Below are 17,014 nucleotides of genomic sequence, written 5' to 3'. Positions count from 1 at the left end.
AGATTCGCTGGAACACTGGTCTGATCTGGTATGGAAGTTCCTATGTTCCTGTACTATGGACTGTGCCATGCTTTAACTCAGCAATGTCTGAAGACAGTAAGGAAGAGGTGCTAGCAAAAGCACTGCTAACTCCAAGCCAACTAACTACTCAGAATAAAGTGAAGAACAAGTTGTTAGGGATGAAAAAAGTAACAAGTTCTAGTTTGTACATGCTTGGAAAGAAAAAAGTGCCAAGAATATATATTAAATGAGTTTTCTTAAAGTTTTTAGAGGTACCCATCACTGTTTTGATATCTCCATTCTGTGCTTGGAGCTGGTCTCTCAGTGGGGCTAACTTCTTAGTCTTGATCCTGAAAAGACTTAAGATCCTGCTTAACTCTGAACAGGATCTGTCCTACTTAAGTTAATGGGACTCTATTGGCAGACCCCTTTGCAGGACTGGGGCTTTTAATACAACTGCAGTGCGCTTGCCAAAAGGGGGCTCAGTCTCATGAGGCAAGGTTCAGATCCCAATAGAAGTCAGCTTCAAAACGGTTTTAAGTGATTGCTATTTATAACATTTGGTCAGTCAATTGTTTAAATTAAAGAAATAGAAATTAGCTTAATTTAGAAACAAGATTCAAATATTTTGCCCTAATCAAACTCATAAGCCTATCAGATTGATACAGTGAATGACTTACACCAGAAGCTATGATTTAATGCAGTGGTGAGAGTAACTTAAGTTACAGTGTAGTTTTCCATTAAAAAAAAAAAAAAAAGATACCTCAAACAAGGATTTAAGAACAGATTTCTCTGAAAATTCAATTTTAAGTAGGCTTACCTCAAAATAATCACTAATTTTATGTCCCCTAGGCGTGCCTTTTCCTGAAAGGGAAACAGAGAAGGAAGGCAAAACTTGATTTGTAAATGTAAACATCTGATGCCATTTCGAGAAACCTATTCCCGTAAATAAAGATGTACCCTTAGGTGCTTCTTACAGCACCTAGTACAGAAGAGGAGCTTCTACCCAGCAATAGTTAGTTCCAGGATTAGAATCCCTACACATTTTTTTTTTAAATTAGGAGAGTTGACAGTTTGACTAATTCCAAAATTGACATAGACCCAATTAGATGACATTTGTTTCTCTGCAAACAACAAGGGAAATATTTGCTCTCACAGTGTGCAATGTGGATCTCTCAAAGCTTCCTTGAAGGTAACAGCATAATAAAGTTTACTATACACAATCTACTTTTGCCTTTACATAATTTACTGTACTCACTGCGAGTACATTAAGCCTCCCACAATCATTCTATGAGAGCTAGAGAGATAATGGTGATTTAATATGGATTCATTAAAGTTTAACTGTTGTTCCACCTCTCTTTCCAAACACTATAGGTACAGTCTACTATCCATAGAATCTGTTATTTTGTTGTAGGAGCAGATTCCTATTTCCAGAATAACTATTCCTTCCATCCTCCTAATGTTCACCCACTAAGAGGAGCATGAGAGCTCGGACTGAAATCAGACTCACTCTCTTTTCTTTAAGACGACATTTGCTGTTTTATACTTTTGAGTACAACTTGTTCTCTAGCTGGTTGTTAAAGTAGGTTTCCAATGTTACATGGAACAAGATGTAGAAAATGAACGAAAGCTTTTCGAAGCACAGCAAAAATGAGAAAGGTTTCAGCTGCAGACCGTTCCCATGTGACTAAGCACAGGATATTCACATAACCCATATGAGGACCCACATCCAGTCTCTCCTTGTGCAAGGTGGCCCCATCATAAATCTCCAATAAGAATTCTAGAGTTTAGAAGTAAACACAAATATTGCAGTAAGTTGTTGTAGGACTGAATGTTTTTCTTACAATGGAAACAACGACTCCCAAAGGAGTACTACACGATCACTGCAAGTACTTCAAATAAATTCCTAATAAGCTGCCTGACACACCCCTGAGATGAACCATTACTCTCCTTAGACACCACGACTCTTTAAAAAGTGAGGCCAATTATCAGCTGGTCGGAAATCCTGTGAAGGGTCAGAAGAATGGGTTACCTTGACTGGTCTCATATGCTTCTGCTTTTCTTTTCCTGTTCCGCTGGTCATTCTGTTTCTTCTCAGGAGTCTGTTAAAAAATACTTCAAAATTAACATTTCTGCTGTTATTCCAGAATTTAAAAAATGACCAAAATACTAAATAAATAGGCTGCAGGTCCCCAATGGTCGTTCCAGTTCCCAAGTGCATTAGTTTTTGCACTCAGTACTTAGAGAGAGACTACCTTCAGACCTATGCACAGCAAAGATAAGAGAACATGTCAGAAATCAGAAGGGGGTGGGAACAGGGAAAGATTATTTTCTATCTTAGACATAGTAGGACTGATTCTCCATTGCCCTGTACATCATGTAGTCTTTTAGTCTGCTGCCGATGGAGCATAAAATTCAATCAAATCAGAACAACGGTGTTTAACACCCACTTTTCACTATTCTAAATGGCTACATAAAATGCAGGACAGTTGGGAATTGGGCCCAGTCTGTTTACTTTGCCTTTCAATAGGACGTATGCTCCTAAGTCACTTTAGCACTTTTTGAAAATCCCACCCAACTGACTGCAGCCCATTCAATAACTGATTTCTAGTGCTCTTAGTACCTAGGTGCTGTCTTGAATAAGTTACATGAAAAATCATTTACACATTATGTGAAGTGTTCCTTCAGCAGGACTTCACAACAAAGTGAGACACAAGGAAACAAAACTTGAAGTTCTATGTATTAGAAAAAGCCTATCAAAGTTGCTACAGAGAAAAAACTGGTCATTTCTATCACATACATTTTATCCCAAAGGGGCCCAAAATTTTTCCAGGCTATATGTTTACACATCATGTCAGCCACCACTGAACTACAGAGGAGGAAAGCCACAGTGCCCATTGCACAATAAAGGGTAGGGAAATCTTGGCCAAAACTTTTGTGGCAAACTTAAGATTCATGGTTCTTAGCAACTGATGTCCACACAATAAACACAGAAACCAACCTACCCACTTTGAAGAGATAAAGGAATGAAGCTAACACAGCCAGAAGTTAAACCTAAGATCTACGGGAATGGAGGAGGCCATAACATGCCAGCCCAGCAGTCCCTAATGGAGATGTTTGGTTTTGTTTGGGGTGGGAGGGCAGAAACGGTGGTTTGGTGCTTTAAAAAAAAAAAAAAAAAAAAACACGAAGAGTAGCTACTGTACCTGTGTGCTACTTTATAGAATGATAACATCAGTACAATGAACAGATCCTCACTGACAACATTTTGATACTGGCCACTATGTAGATACAATATTGGTACAAGAAACTGCTGACTCAATACAAAGTCAAAGGACTCTGCACTCCACTGCTGACAGGAGCATCTCACAAATACCCTAGTGCAATAGTGATTCCAAAGGCTCTATAACAGTGTCAATAAGATAACAGGAGAATGCAAGTGTATTTTAGCTTCATATTATCCTTAAATTACCAAATTCAATTTTAAGTAGTCATTCGCATTCACCCAATTGCACAAGGATATATAAGATCACCTATCCACTGCTAAAACACCACAGACTGAAAAGTGAAGAGTGGCAGACAACTGGATCGCCTTAGTTAATCTAAGTGAAACTCACTAGAAGTAGACTGTAAAGCCAGAGCAAAACAAAAATATGTAGATATTTAATACTCATGATCTTCAAATAATTGAAGACCATTTCCTAATTTACTTACCTGTCAAGTCCAGAGTTCGAGATACTGTGTATTCCTACAGTACTGACTGCATCAGATACTTGATACCTGTACTGTAATGTATTAAAGGGGAAATATGATCCAAAACTCAGCACTTGGCTGGTAAGTGAAGTAGGAAGTTATCTTATTGTGGGTTTAAACAAACTATTTAAATTTAGATCCTGCACTACTAACTGGCAACCTTAATTTAAATTAAAAAGTAACTGCAGTTCAACTTCGTTGTTTCAGCTGGTTTTTTGAAGTTCTTAATCCAAATATACTGAAAGTAACCACGAGGAAGCATGCAATACTACCATGCCTTATTTCCTTTTCATTCTACATGTCAGTTTATCTAAACCCTTATCTTCTTGTACATATTTCTAAAACTTCACACGTACATAAAGTGCGAAGGAGGGTGGGTAAAGACTTGGACTTTTCCAAGCAGATTCCCTTTTATTTTGGTCTGCCCAAAACTGCAACTGAAAACAGCCACCAAGTACTGATAACAGCAATTGAGGGCTTAGTTTCACAAACCACCATTCTAACTGCAGTAAAACCACTCTCCTTTATCTTTAATAAAGAAAAGCACCTGTTATGATGAGAAAACCTTAACTAGCTGGGCCTTGCAGGATGCTCTAACGTCCATACGACTTGGACTCAGTCTAGATTCTTCTAGTAACCTGTTCCACACAAAAGCCCTGAACTAGGAAATCTTCATCTCCAGCTCATGTAATTCATTCTGGGCTTTGTTAGCCTGTTCACGTTTAACCTATAACTGATGACTATTAGGAACAGTGGCTGCTTACCTCCAATTCTTTATCGCTCAGAGAGCCCACGCTGCACAAGCTCTGATTGGAAGACTCGCTATTTAATGGACCCTACAGGTGGAAAAACACAAACAAAGTTTTCATATAAGGCAAGAAAGCTGTGGACATGTCTTAGTTTCAGCTCAGCCTTTAAAACACTTTGCAATGACATTCTCATGCCCATTTGTAACATCACATTCTAACAACCCTGGTAACATTAGTAAAGGTCTAAAACAATTAGCTTGTGAAAGAAAACATTTTGAATTGCTGAACAGTAAAGCAAAGCAGCTCTTCCAGCAAGCATCTGCTTGACCCAGCACTAAGAATTTAAAGGTATTTTCCATTTGGCAAGCTGGCTATTACTGCTGTCATGTGTTAGTGGTACTGGTTGAGATTTCAGGGAACTTCTCTTGCCAGACTATTTCAGTCATCCTTGACTGACCCCAAACTAGAGACGTTTGCTCCCATCACACCAAAAATTAGCGTCCGAAAGCAGTCTTTGGGCCAGACTTACAAAGGTATTTAGGCACCAAAAGATGCTGATAGTCACCTAGTGGGATTTGCAAAAGTGCCTAAGCCAATTAGTGGTCTATCTGCAACATCAGGCATCTAAATACCTTTGTAAATCTGGTCCAAAGGCTGCAGTAAATCCAATCTAAAAGGAAACTGGAGTGCAAGTTTACTGTTGCAGTTTGGTGTAATACCCTCACACAAATAATTAGTTGAAAATTAGTTAGGCTATCTTTCCAAAGACATAAAAATCAAGATTCATAGTTAACGATCCAAAATCTTTACTGAGAAGTGACAGGACAAAACCACTCCTCCAGTGGGGTTTTTGGTTTTGTTTTTACTCCTTTTCACCCCTTAAATCTGGAGGATGGTGGGTTGGGTTGCAACAGCATATAAAGGCTTAAGATACAAGATGATTTTAATTAGCAAGTAGAAAGGGTAATCAACACTAAGCATATTTTCCAACCGGAACAGTGTAAAGGCAGCATTGTAGATTTCAACGTTACCACCACCTCATTGCTCACTGAAAGAATAAGCCTCACTGTCTGGCCAAGAGAAACCTCCTCCCTTGGTGTAAGAGCTATATCTGCTCTACTTGTGAGGCACCCAAAAACAAGAGCTTTGATACGCCATCACAGAAGAGGCACCATCATAGTAGTTCATTATTATACCAAGTTAATTCTCCATATGAGTGAAATGGAGACTGTGCTGAAATAACAGCATGACCAAGCCAGATTTGTGAGGAAACCCTTCCCCCCACCTTAGCTTTACATACAGAATATTCCAGGAGTACTAGCAGCACTATGTTTAAATAAAGTTAAGGCTGTGATACATCCCAGTCAGAACCCAAAAGTTCAAAATAAGGCCCTTTACTGCCTCCCCAAAACCATTTATCAGCATAAAAAATGGTTTCAAGCTTTTAAAAAAAAATAAAAAAAAATGGATTCCTCCCTTCCCCCCCAAAACACATGACAATTTAAAATTTAACTGGTTTTAAACATTTATTCACAGTAAGTTGTTCTTGACAGACTTGTACTCCAATTACCACCTGGGTGCATTTTTTAAAACGACCAAGTGATAAACCCCTGACAACAGGATTTAACAGAAGTGCCAATGCTAACCTTAGATACAGACACAGCCTTCATGTGGCTGTAAAACTTAATATGGCACTTATGGCAAGTAGTGACCAAAGGTTAATCTCTTTGCCCATGTAAAAAAGCTTGTTTATAAACTTCACAAATGATGTTCTCTAAAATCCATCATTTCCTTTTATGAACCTGAACCTCAACAGTACGATCAAGACATCAGCATTTGGTACAATGTTAAAGCTTTGCTTCTACACCTTAATAAAGCTTATTAGGTACAGAAGTGTCTCAGATTTGTGCCCTGCCTCAGACACATTAAGGGTTTCTAATATTATGAAGATGAAAGTGAACGTTCTTCCCACTCTTTCCACAATCTCACTGCCTCCATTTCACTCATGGAGATTAAGCAACAGAAAACAGCTGCTCCTAAAATGCCACATTTGAGCTTTTCAAGGCACGTTGCAGGAGGATATTTCATTTGTTTAAGGAGGTTCTACATTTCATCCCACTGACTTGTATACTAGGAAAGCCCAGAGGGATAATATGATGTAGGCTGTGGGCAGTCAGAAAAAGGGTCTCTAGAAATGTCAGATGTGTAATTATCCTCAATGATGTACATAGACCAACCCTATTCAGTTTCAGTTAACAAAGTTGTTTTCCTAACTGCTCACCCTGAAAACTCAACATGGAATCTGAAAGTCATGCAGTGTTGTTCTGACCTTTGACACCATCACCAGAAATAAGTATTCTGCATCTGAACATGGCAGGTCTAATTAAGGTCTAGGTACAGCTATGGAAGAGCAAGCTGGAATTGAGTCTGCTTCACAAATCAACAAAATAGTTATTCAATTCTAATCAGTTTCTTGAAGGACAGAATTCAGAATGCGGTACCGAATTTAGTTTTACCTTAATTTCTTTATGAGGCTTCTCTCAAAGCAGCACTCCTCTTGGAAATCACAAGAGACAAATATCCTCATGCCTCCAACACCAATATCATCCAGGGAAAGAGAATGAACAAGTAGTCCATTCTTCTATCCCATACCACGGCCAAAATCAAAGAACACTCAGCCTCCAGTTCTACATGAATAGCAAGATACACTGTATTTAAAATGCAGCCCTAGAAGATGAACAATGATTAACAGGGAACAAGATTATGTATCGAAGCCTGTCTCTACAAAAGTGTTCCTCAGTGAAACCCTCCTCTAGTGGTTTATATAGTACCTTTTATCTTAGGTCCTCAAAATACTTTGCAAAGCTTTAACCATAGTTTATAGACAAGGAACTGAAGTTAAACAACTGGTTTATGTATCACAAGGCAAGTCAGCAAAGGACTCTGGAATAGAACACAGGTTTCCTGACTCCCAGTCTTCTGTTACAGCACATTGCCTTTTCTGACCACTAGAATACATGCTAAACAGGAGTGGTGAAGATTTCTGATGACCCAGAAAGCCTAAGAACATCGTGAAGTTCTCAGCTAAATCTCTTCTCACAATGCTACTTGAGTTTCCCCAAGTCATCTAATCAGACACCCACTAATCTTCCTGGTGACACAAGAAATCAAGTGCTTACCAAAACTACTTATAGCAACAGGTTTAGATAAACAGTAAGAGTCTGTACATATTAGATTTTTCCCCCCATCCTAACTATATGTAGTTCCAACTCCTATATTCATTCCTGTTTTTTCCTATTTAGCTCTATGTGTCTGACATAAGAGCAAATGTACAGCACTTAATTTCCACTCATCCTGTGACTGTTTAAAATTAAAAAATATACTAAAGTTAGGTACAGAATTAATCCAAAGAAGACAGAAGACCTTATCAAAGAAAGCAGGGAAACAACACTTGGCACAGAGTATATAAAACAAAATAAAAGTCTGGTGACAATGTATTGTAGAGTCAATTAACCCTCAAGAAGGAACTTGCCAATTCCTTGCTGTCACTTTTGGATCAGGAGAAGTTTGCCCAGGATCTTCCTTGCTACTAGGAAGTCCAACGGAACTGCATTTTTGGCTGTGTTACAGATGACTAATTTAAGAGTATTGTTTCAAGAGAATACTCCACTGGAGAAGTTTTGCCTTAAGTCTACTCATTTAGTGTAACCAGTGCAAGGAAATAGGGGGTCAGTCGCCATCTTGAAGTATACGCCATTTAAATAAAAAGAGTTTTTGGAGGGCCTACCCAATGGCAAGGCAATTCTCCATAATGGTATTCATTGCTTCCCGAGGAAGCAATTTCCTGATGATATAAAAGCAGGGTGTTCTTTCCTACTTGTGATTCACCCGACAGTGCTGCTCCAAGGCCCACATCACAATCTTCATATTGTAATTTAGCTGCAAAAGCACTACTGACCTGCAAGAATCTTCCTTAAGGGTTTTGAAAGCCTGCTCACATTTGGCAACTCACACAAGCTTGTCAGGCATTTTCTTTTTTGTAAGAACCATGGGAAGGGTCGCAGTCAAGCTGTATTTGCTTACATTACGATGGAAGTAACCCACTCCCCTTAGGAAAGCCCTCATCTGACATTGTTTAGTGAAGTGGACTAGCTTAACAGTGTCAAGTGGAGTGCCCCAGGGGTCGGTCCTGGGGCCGGTTTTGTTCAATATCTTCATAAATGATCTGGAGGATGGTGTGGATTGCACTCTCAGCAAATTTGCAGATGATACTAAACTGGGAGGAGTGGTAGATACGCTGGAGGGGAGGGATAGGATACAGAAGGACCTAGACAAATTGGAGGATTGGGCCAAAAGAAATCTGATGAGGTTCAATAAGGATAAGTGCAGGGTCCTGCACTTAGGATGGAAGAATCCAATGCACCGCTACAGACTAGGGACCGAATGGCTAGGCAGCAGTTCTGCGGAAAAGGACCTAGGGGTGACAGTGGACGAGAAGCTGGATATGAGTCAACAGTGTGCCCTTGTTGCCAAGAAGGCCAATGGCATTTTGGGATGTATAAGTAGGGGCATAGCGAGCAGATCGAGGGATGTGATCGTTCCCCTCTATTCGACACTGGTGAGGCCTCATCTGGAGTACTGTGTCCAGTTTTGGGCCCCACACTACAAGAAGGATGTGGATAAATTGGAGAGAGTCCAGCGAAGGGCAACAAAAATGATTAGGGGTCTAGAGCACATGACTTATGAGGAGAGGCTGAGGGAGCTGGGATTGTTTAGTCTGCAGAAGAGAAGAATGAGGGGGGGATTTGATAGCTGCTTTCAACTACCTGAAAGGGGGTTCCAAAGAGGATGGCTCTAGACTGTTCTCAATGGTAGCAGATGACAGAACGAGGAGTAATGGTCTCAAGTTGCAATGGGGGAGGTTTAGATTGGATATTAGGAAAAACTTTTTCACTAGGAGGGTGGTGAAACACTGGAATGCGTTACCTAGGGAGGTGGTAGAATCTCCTTCCTTAGAGGTTTTTAAGGTCAGGCTTGACAAAGCCCTGGCTGGGATGATTTAACTGGGAATTGGTCCTGCTTCGAGCAGGGGGTTGGACTAGATGACCTTCTGGGGTCCCTTCCAACCCTGATATTCTATGATTCTATGAACAGCATCCACCTTGTCTGGCTCCAGCTTAAGTCTATCCATTCCCCAATGTGAAATAAATGTATTACCTCAGCCACCTCCAAGTGGACATCAAACAACAATTTGCAACACACTATATGTGATCCTCTCAACTTGGTTTAGATGGTTCTCATCAATCTCAACCACAGTGAACTAGCCCAAAGTTATTTGTACTACATTTACCATCTGCTTGAATGTAGTGGATGCATTCCTCATGGTGAAAGGTAACATGAAGTCTACAGGGAGTCACAGAGAATAATTCTGAATAGCAACCTCTGCTAAAACCTCCTGTCAACTCAACTGCAGAAGCACACTTGATTAGACCGAACCAGGATGATCCTTCTCGGGTGACCCAAACCTGTGCAATTTCCACATCTGCAAGTCCACAGAGAAGCGAAGGGGCTATATAAATTGTTCTCTCAGTTTTAAATGCAAACAATTGATCCTTTCCAATTCCATTGCAAGTTAGGGTCACTTACACACATTTGAACCAAGATAACCAAAAGGTGCGACTTGTGAGGTAACTCCCTTCTCTTCATGTGTCAGTATAATAATGCCTGCATCTGTAATTTTCACTCCATGCATCCGATGAAGTGGGTTTATGCCCAAATAAATCTGTTAGTCTTTAAGGTGCCACCGGACTCCTTGTTGTTTTTGTGGATACAGACTAAAGGCTACCCCCTGATGCTTAATAAAAGGTGTGAATTACAGCTGATCTAATTACTTTTGTGCTAGTTAGTAAGTAGCCCAGCCCTAAGATGAAACATGTTTCACAAATATTCTTCCTTATTTCATGCTTTATTTATCTCTATATAAGAAAGACATCCTTCACACACAAGTGATATTTGAAACTTCTGTAATACTGGTTAAATCTGGACCTTTCCAAACATCCAGTTAAAAAGATAAATATGCTACCAACAAAGTTTCTATAGGTCACCTCCGCTGCGTTTGAGAGGTAGGTAAGTTTACAACTTTGACTCACTTTTCATTAGTTGCCTGGTTTTCAATCTCTCAGGTTTGGTCTACACTTGAAAGTTCTGTTGTCATAGCTACATTGCTGAGGGTGTGATAAAACCATACCCCTGACTGATATAGTTATGCTGACATAACCCTCAGTGTAGAGCAGTGGTTCTCAACCTATTTACCGCTCTGGGTCGTGTATGCAGCTTTCTTTGTGTTATGCAGGCCACATCCACACAATATGTATACTACCTGTATGGCTCTGAGGATGTCACATGGGCCGCAGTTGTGTGCTGATAGGGCTGCGGGTTGAGAACCACTGGTGTAGACGCAGCTATGTCAACAGAAGAGTACTTCCATCAACTGAGCTAACGTTGTTCCTACACTGTTGGTGTTCCTGCGACAGGAAAACCTCAGTATAGTGTCCGTAGCATAGACATATGCTAATGCTTTGCACACTTTTATGGCAGCTTTCATCTACAAATTTCAGAGTGCTTTACAAGCACTGATTAATTCAGTCACTACCTCCCAGCAATGAAGGTTGTATTCTCATTTTATGCATGGGAAAACTGAGGCAGAAACAGGTCAAGTGACTTACCTAACGGTCACACTGAGTCAGTGACAGAGCTGAAGTAGAACCCAGATCTGACTTCCATTTCTGTGCTTTAGTAGCTATATATACTTATTATTTATTTCAAATCCATCCAAATAATTATCAAGTTTTCAGGATAAAAAGGAGACAAAGTACCCTAGGCACTTCCTTTGCTAGCCGATGAATCCATTTATATAACTCAGAACTCCTACTCTATGAATGTTTGCATTAATTACATGGTAGATAACTTTTTGGGATATCATTATTTCCCTCTGAGGAAAAAATGCAGCTATTCAACTTTCAGTCCTCTACTTGGTAACTTTGCAACTAAAACTGAGCGGTCTAGTTTATTTTGGTGATAAAGGAAACGCAATTCTGGATAGACACAGGGTTCACAAAGCAAAAACAGGTTGAAAAATATTTTTGTTTTTATGGAAACAAATATACTTTTTTTTTTATCTAGATATCCTGCAACACAAACACTATTCAGGCTGTATTTGTTTCCATGTCCCTCTTTATTGTACCCTACATGCAAATTCAAAGACAGTAGTGACAGACAGAGACCAATGCTTCTTGAATTCTAGTGTACACATTTGGACCTAGATAATTACTATAGCCAAATAAAGAGGGTCAGTGCTGTCTTGAAGTATTGCAGTTTTTAAATTTACTATTTTTTTTTCTAACAGCGAGTGAATCAGCACAGCTGCAACAAAGCGAACCGGGACACGTTTAACTTGTGGACATTGGTTCCCAATAGCAGGCTGGTGGATGACAGGTATGTTACAGTAATGATCCGTCCTGATTTAGCCTGAATGATGAAGGCAGGAGTGTATGTTCACTTTCTCACCCCCAACTAGCTATCCCTCTTCATATCTCGTACAAATACCTTGAAATGGTGCAAATCCTTTGGAACCATCCCACTTTGCATCTTACCAACAGTGAGATAAAGGAAGGTAATGCAGAAGAGAAGACACAGAACTAAATGTTATCCACAGGAATTCAAACTACGGCTTGTCTTCAACACTGACTGACCCAAAGTGGAAAACAGAGGTTTAGTTAGAAGTATGCCTCACAATTGAACTTTACTGTTCATTTGCTAAATGAAACCTAAACTATGTGAGCTATTAAATAAGTAACCAAGTAGCAGCTCATGTCAGGAATTCACAAAGCAAGACCTTCCTGAATCAACATAGGCATGAATTTGGTAAAGGAATACATTTAAACTGTATAGCAATGCTAGGTGTCCAACAAGTCACCATTGCTTTGAAGATGTCTAGCTACATGGTTGTTTCATGTAGATGGAGTTCCATCAACTGCCTAGAAACACTGCTTTCTTGCACCTGTGATTTCACTTATTTCAAGAGTTTCTAAAAAGGCATGTTCTTTAATTTCCGAGGCTGAGGAAATTCAGTGCAAGTCCACACTGGTTTTCAGGTAGAAACACTCTTACAAACGGTGTTATTTCCCCTTTGAATTTTTGCAAGTGAACAAAAGTAAAAAAACCTATATATGCTGTAATTATTAGTCAGAATACAAACTAGCATTTGTTTATTTTGCACAGGCCTGATTTGTGCTTTATATTTATGAATAAATACCAAGCAATAAGCCAAATTAATAAAAGGCAGGAAATTCAATGTTACAGCTGCCTGGCCTACTCACCCAATAGGAAAGCATCTGAGACTACATTTACTTTCTTCCTTTTATGCAACAAACAGCAATAGAATACCTTCCATCCCAAGAGGCCAGTGCCAATCCCACTAGATGGCACTAACTCATTTGAAGTGGCTTTCCTTCCACACCCAACTGGAGAGAGCGAAAATCTTCCTTAAGTCTATTAAAAACCATATCATGGGTTTCCAAACACGCTCACTTTGAAACACTACAGCTACAGCTCACTTCATCACGAAAGCTTATGCTCAAATAAATGTGTTAGTCTCTAAGGTGCCACAAGTCCTCTTTTTCTTTTTGCAAATACAGACTAACACGGCTGCTACTCTGAAACCTGTTCTCTTTAGAGAGATCATCAACTTATGGTTCAATGGCATGAGAATTAGCAAGGTAGCTTTCAATATTAACCTGAACAGTGGAAGGGCATTTTTCTCCTAATGTATAGTTTCCTAGATCTCCTTAAAATTATCTCTTTGTAAGAAGCGGCTTCCTAAGTTAACACTCTCCTCAAAGTATTTAGGCACTATAGAATATAAAAAGACTGGGGTCCTGCCCTCAAGAAGCCTACAATCTAAGGGTATGTCTATACTAGAAATTTGCACTGCTTTAACTATATTTGTATACTTGTATAGTTAAAGAGGTCCAACACCAACACCACCACCGCTCAAGCATGGGCACAATGTATCAGCATAGCTCACCCCATGCAAGAAGGGGAATAACTATACCAGTACAAGTCATCTTCATACCAGAAAAACTGCATCCCATTAGGGTTTTTACTTATATTACTATTTCAGTTTAAAAAAAAAAAAAAATAATCACATACCTAACTGAAAGTAAAACTTAAGTTTGGACCAGGCCTTAGTAAGCGTCTTTTAAGTTGCAAACTGTTTACTTACTGATCTGTTTCCAGGGCTTCATAATACAACTGCTGCATAAATTAGTTCAGAAACAAAATATATACTTGGATAGCACCATTCCAAGCTTTGATGTATTTATTTTGTACTTTTCATAAGAGAAAGGTAAATCAGCTACTGAGTTCCCTCTTCCCAATATGATTCTAACAGGTGGCTAAACCTTTTATAGCAACAGGTTATCTAGTTATATTTCCTTTCTAGCTTGATACGGTCTGAAACTCAGTGTGTGTAAAGTGTGCAAACTGGAACGTTATCACTGTTCCACTGTCATCTTAAGAACTAGAATGGTGGGAGAAATGGAGAGACAATACTACAGGAGCTAACACACTATACACACAAAAGGATGAGAGTTACACAACTTATTACTGAATGCCTGACTCAAGAAATGCATCTACTGATCAGGTACAAAGTCATACATTAAAAGAAGGGTAGGATTTTGCTAGTAGGTTGCAAACCCAAGAGTATGCAAGCTTACCGCTGAATAAGCAAATTTTAGTTGAATATAACTGAGCTCACATAAGTTCAGTGGTTCTCAAAGAAGAATTGAATGGCCTTAACCCTGGTTACACGTAAGTTCATCATAACTGTGTCCACCTAAGCTACTCATATTCGGTTCCCAAACAAGCCCTTGAGATAGGAAAGAGGTGAGCTACACTGCCTCCTCCAAAAGAAGTGATGATGTGGTGCATGACCTTTGTTATACTGAAAAAAATTGAGCTAACCTTAAAAACTAACCCTTCATTACAAATCAAACACACACACACTGTAGTGTCTATGCACACAGAGGCAAATGCCTCATACTATTTTTAGTATTGTACATTCCTCTTTACACACTCTTTAAAATAAGTTAGTGGACAAAACAAAACTAATAATGAACAACTTTCCCTTAGTGGAACAGCACTACTTATGTAAAAAAAAAAAAAATTGCGGTGTGCAAAATAGGTCAAGATTTGTGCCTGCTATCACAGGTACTTTTACTCACTTTGGCAACACCTACTCCAGTGAACCTGGCCTCCAACAGTTCCTGCCGTCGTGGGTCCAGGCTATGCAACTCTTCCATCATTTCTGCTGCTATGAGAGAAAATTATGCCATATTACGCAACGTAAGGAAAAGGGAAAGAACGTATTTTCCGTGGCACTGATGATGCACAAAAATAGTTGTAGTACCAAGTGACTGTATACAAATAATTTCTGTCATGCAATATAGATTTAAAATGGTCATGCAGTAAAATGGGACTTGCCATCAAGTTGTTATTATTTTAATAAGGGCCTATTCTGGAGAGCTCCATCTTTTGCCACTATTACCAGCTATTGGAAATTTCTTAATTTGAATAATCCCAGTTCTATTGCTAACAATGATTCCACCCTCTCCTATTGGGTAGATTGTTAAATTTGTTGCAGAGGAAACAGAGAAGAGGGAGGGTTCATGGCTGAAGTCTTTAGAGTTTTCTGACTACCGGAGGGCTAAGACACCCTTCACCCTCTGCAATTCTCTATTTCTGCCACTCCCTAAAGCACTAGACATCAAAAAAGCAAAAAGGTAGCTGTATGGCGTTTGGGGATAACAACCTCAGACACAAAACCTGGGTTCTTCCAGGAAAGGGATGGGAGGGAGAGAAGGACACTTTTTTTTAAAACCTCTCCCTTTACTGGGCAATGTACCAGATACTTCTAGCACGCAAGTTCCTCCCATATAGCTGGATGCTTCTGGGTACTTCCAGGTGATCCATTAAAATTGGTGCCATTATATGAAAGGTTTAAAAAAACCACATCCTTGGGTAGTTTGGGTTAATTCCTGAAATGTACAATTTGAGAGTTAATTGGGGGGGAAAAAAGGGAGGAACTGCAGAATTTATTAGAACTGTGATTCACATCTTGCCAAGTGCATTTTGAGCAAGTTGGTAAGTTCCAGAAATATCTGTTCCAGTTTCATTTCTCCGCATAAGCTAAAGACAGAAAAAAATGAGAGAATATAGATTTGCTGTATAAAGATCATATGCTCCATGGAAAGTTCTTGAAGGGCAGCAAGTGCCCTCTAGAAAAGCCACCATACAATTGTTCCTTCAATTTACTGTCCATTTTGTCCCCATAAATCTCATTTCCTCTAAATGCTGCAGATCTAAGTTCCAAGGCGCTGAGCGAATCCATGGGGGGGGGGGGGGGGCATTTTCCACGCACACACTCAGACCCTGAACAAGCCATAAAACCCCCGAACAAATTGAGACGTCTAGTTAATCAAATCCTCTGGTCTGCATTTAACGAAGCTGTCAGTGGTCTCTTTTCGTTTGGAAATTAGAAAAGCTAGAGATGGGAGAAGTGGGATGACAGCGAAGCAAGCCCACAAAGATGCAGATACTTCAATCATCTGAAATAAGGGTGCAGAGTGGCCTGGGGACCGTCTGGACAGGGGGTCCCAGCCCCATAGTGCCCATGGGCTGGGACAGAGGGGTACTGAGTATTATAGGGGTTTGACACCATGGGTTTATCGGCCTCCCAGGGCTCGGGGATGCCCCTGGGTGAGAGCTGCTGGCAGCCCAGACTCTCAGTGTTTCCCAGGAGCTGGGGGGCCCTGCCTGGCATTGGGGACCATGTTTTTACAAGGATGAGTTTAGCCTCCCCCCCACCCCCAGATCCCAGCTGCTGCGGCGGCGGCGGCTCCTGCACCTCCCGGCCTCCCTCTCACCCGAGCCAGCTACCACCTCAACTGCCAGGCCGGGGATCCACAGGCCGGGCCCGGCCCCGGCCCGCCCTCGCCGGCCCCTTGGCCTGGCGCTTACCCCCGTCCCCCCCGGGGCCGGGCCTGCGCTCCCCCATCCCAGCAGCGCCCTAGCAACCGTCAGGGCCCAGGCCGCTCCCCGCCCGCCCGCCCGGGACACAGGCCTCCGCCCGGCCGCCCTCAGGCCACGCTGACCCCGGTCCCCCGGGGCAGGGGCCGCGCCCCGGGGCCCCTCCAGCGGCGTCTCCCCGCCCCCCCTCCCCTCCCCGGGGCTTAGCCCCCCACGGCTCTCACCTGGCGCTGCTCCCCCGCCGCTCCTCTCCCCTCCGGCCCGGCCCAGCAGCTCCCCGGGCCCCGCTCGGATCCCGCCGCCGCCGGGGGCAGGAGGAGGGCGGGGGGAACCTGCTGCGGCCACCCGGGCGGGAGGGGGAGGCCCGGAGCGGCTCCGCGGCCTCTCCTGAGCCAGGCGCCCCGCCGCTGTGGGCAGCGGGCTCC

The 17,014-nt window shown here is 41.3% G+C and overlaps 1 protein-coding gene across 5 annotated transcripts in view; it reads right to left on the bottom strand.

Annotated features, from left to right (window-relative positions):
* TLK2 (tousled like kinase 2) overlaps window positions 1–16,937 on the bottom strand; it is a 53,007-nt gene extending 36,070 nt beyond the window's left edge. For 3 of the 5 annotated variants that reach the window (XM_074940690.1, XM_074940689.1, XM_074940691.1), the window contains exons 1-4: window positions 14,786–14,871; window positions 4,518–4,589; window positions 2,033–2,102; window positions 821–864 (exon numbers count right to left, since the gene is read on the bottom strand). In XM_074940690.1, the coding sequence (XP_074796791.1) occupies window positions 821–864; window positions 2,033–2,102; window positions 4,518–4,589; window positions 14,786–14,866 (267 nt within the window). In that variant the 5' untranslated portion in view covers window positions 14,867–14,871. Of the gene's footprint in view, window positions 1–820; window positions 865–2,032; window positions 2,103–4,517; window positions 4,590–14,785; window positions 14,875–16,813 lie in introns of those variants that run through there. The other 2 variants (XM_074940692.1, XM_074940688.1) reach the window with 2 other exon arrangements.
* Window positions 16,938–17,014: the final 77 nt, after the last annotated feature.

Source organism: Natator depressus, chromosome 27, assembly GCF_965152275.1.
Source record: "Natator depressus isolate rNatDep1 chromosome 27, rNatDep2.hap1, whole genome shotgun sequence".
NCBI lineage: Eukaryota > Metazoa > Chordata > Testudines > Cheloniidae > Natator > Natator depressus.
The sequence above is the reverse complement of the archived record's forward strand: the minus strand, read 5'-3'. Positions and strand labels throughout refer to the sequence as shown.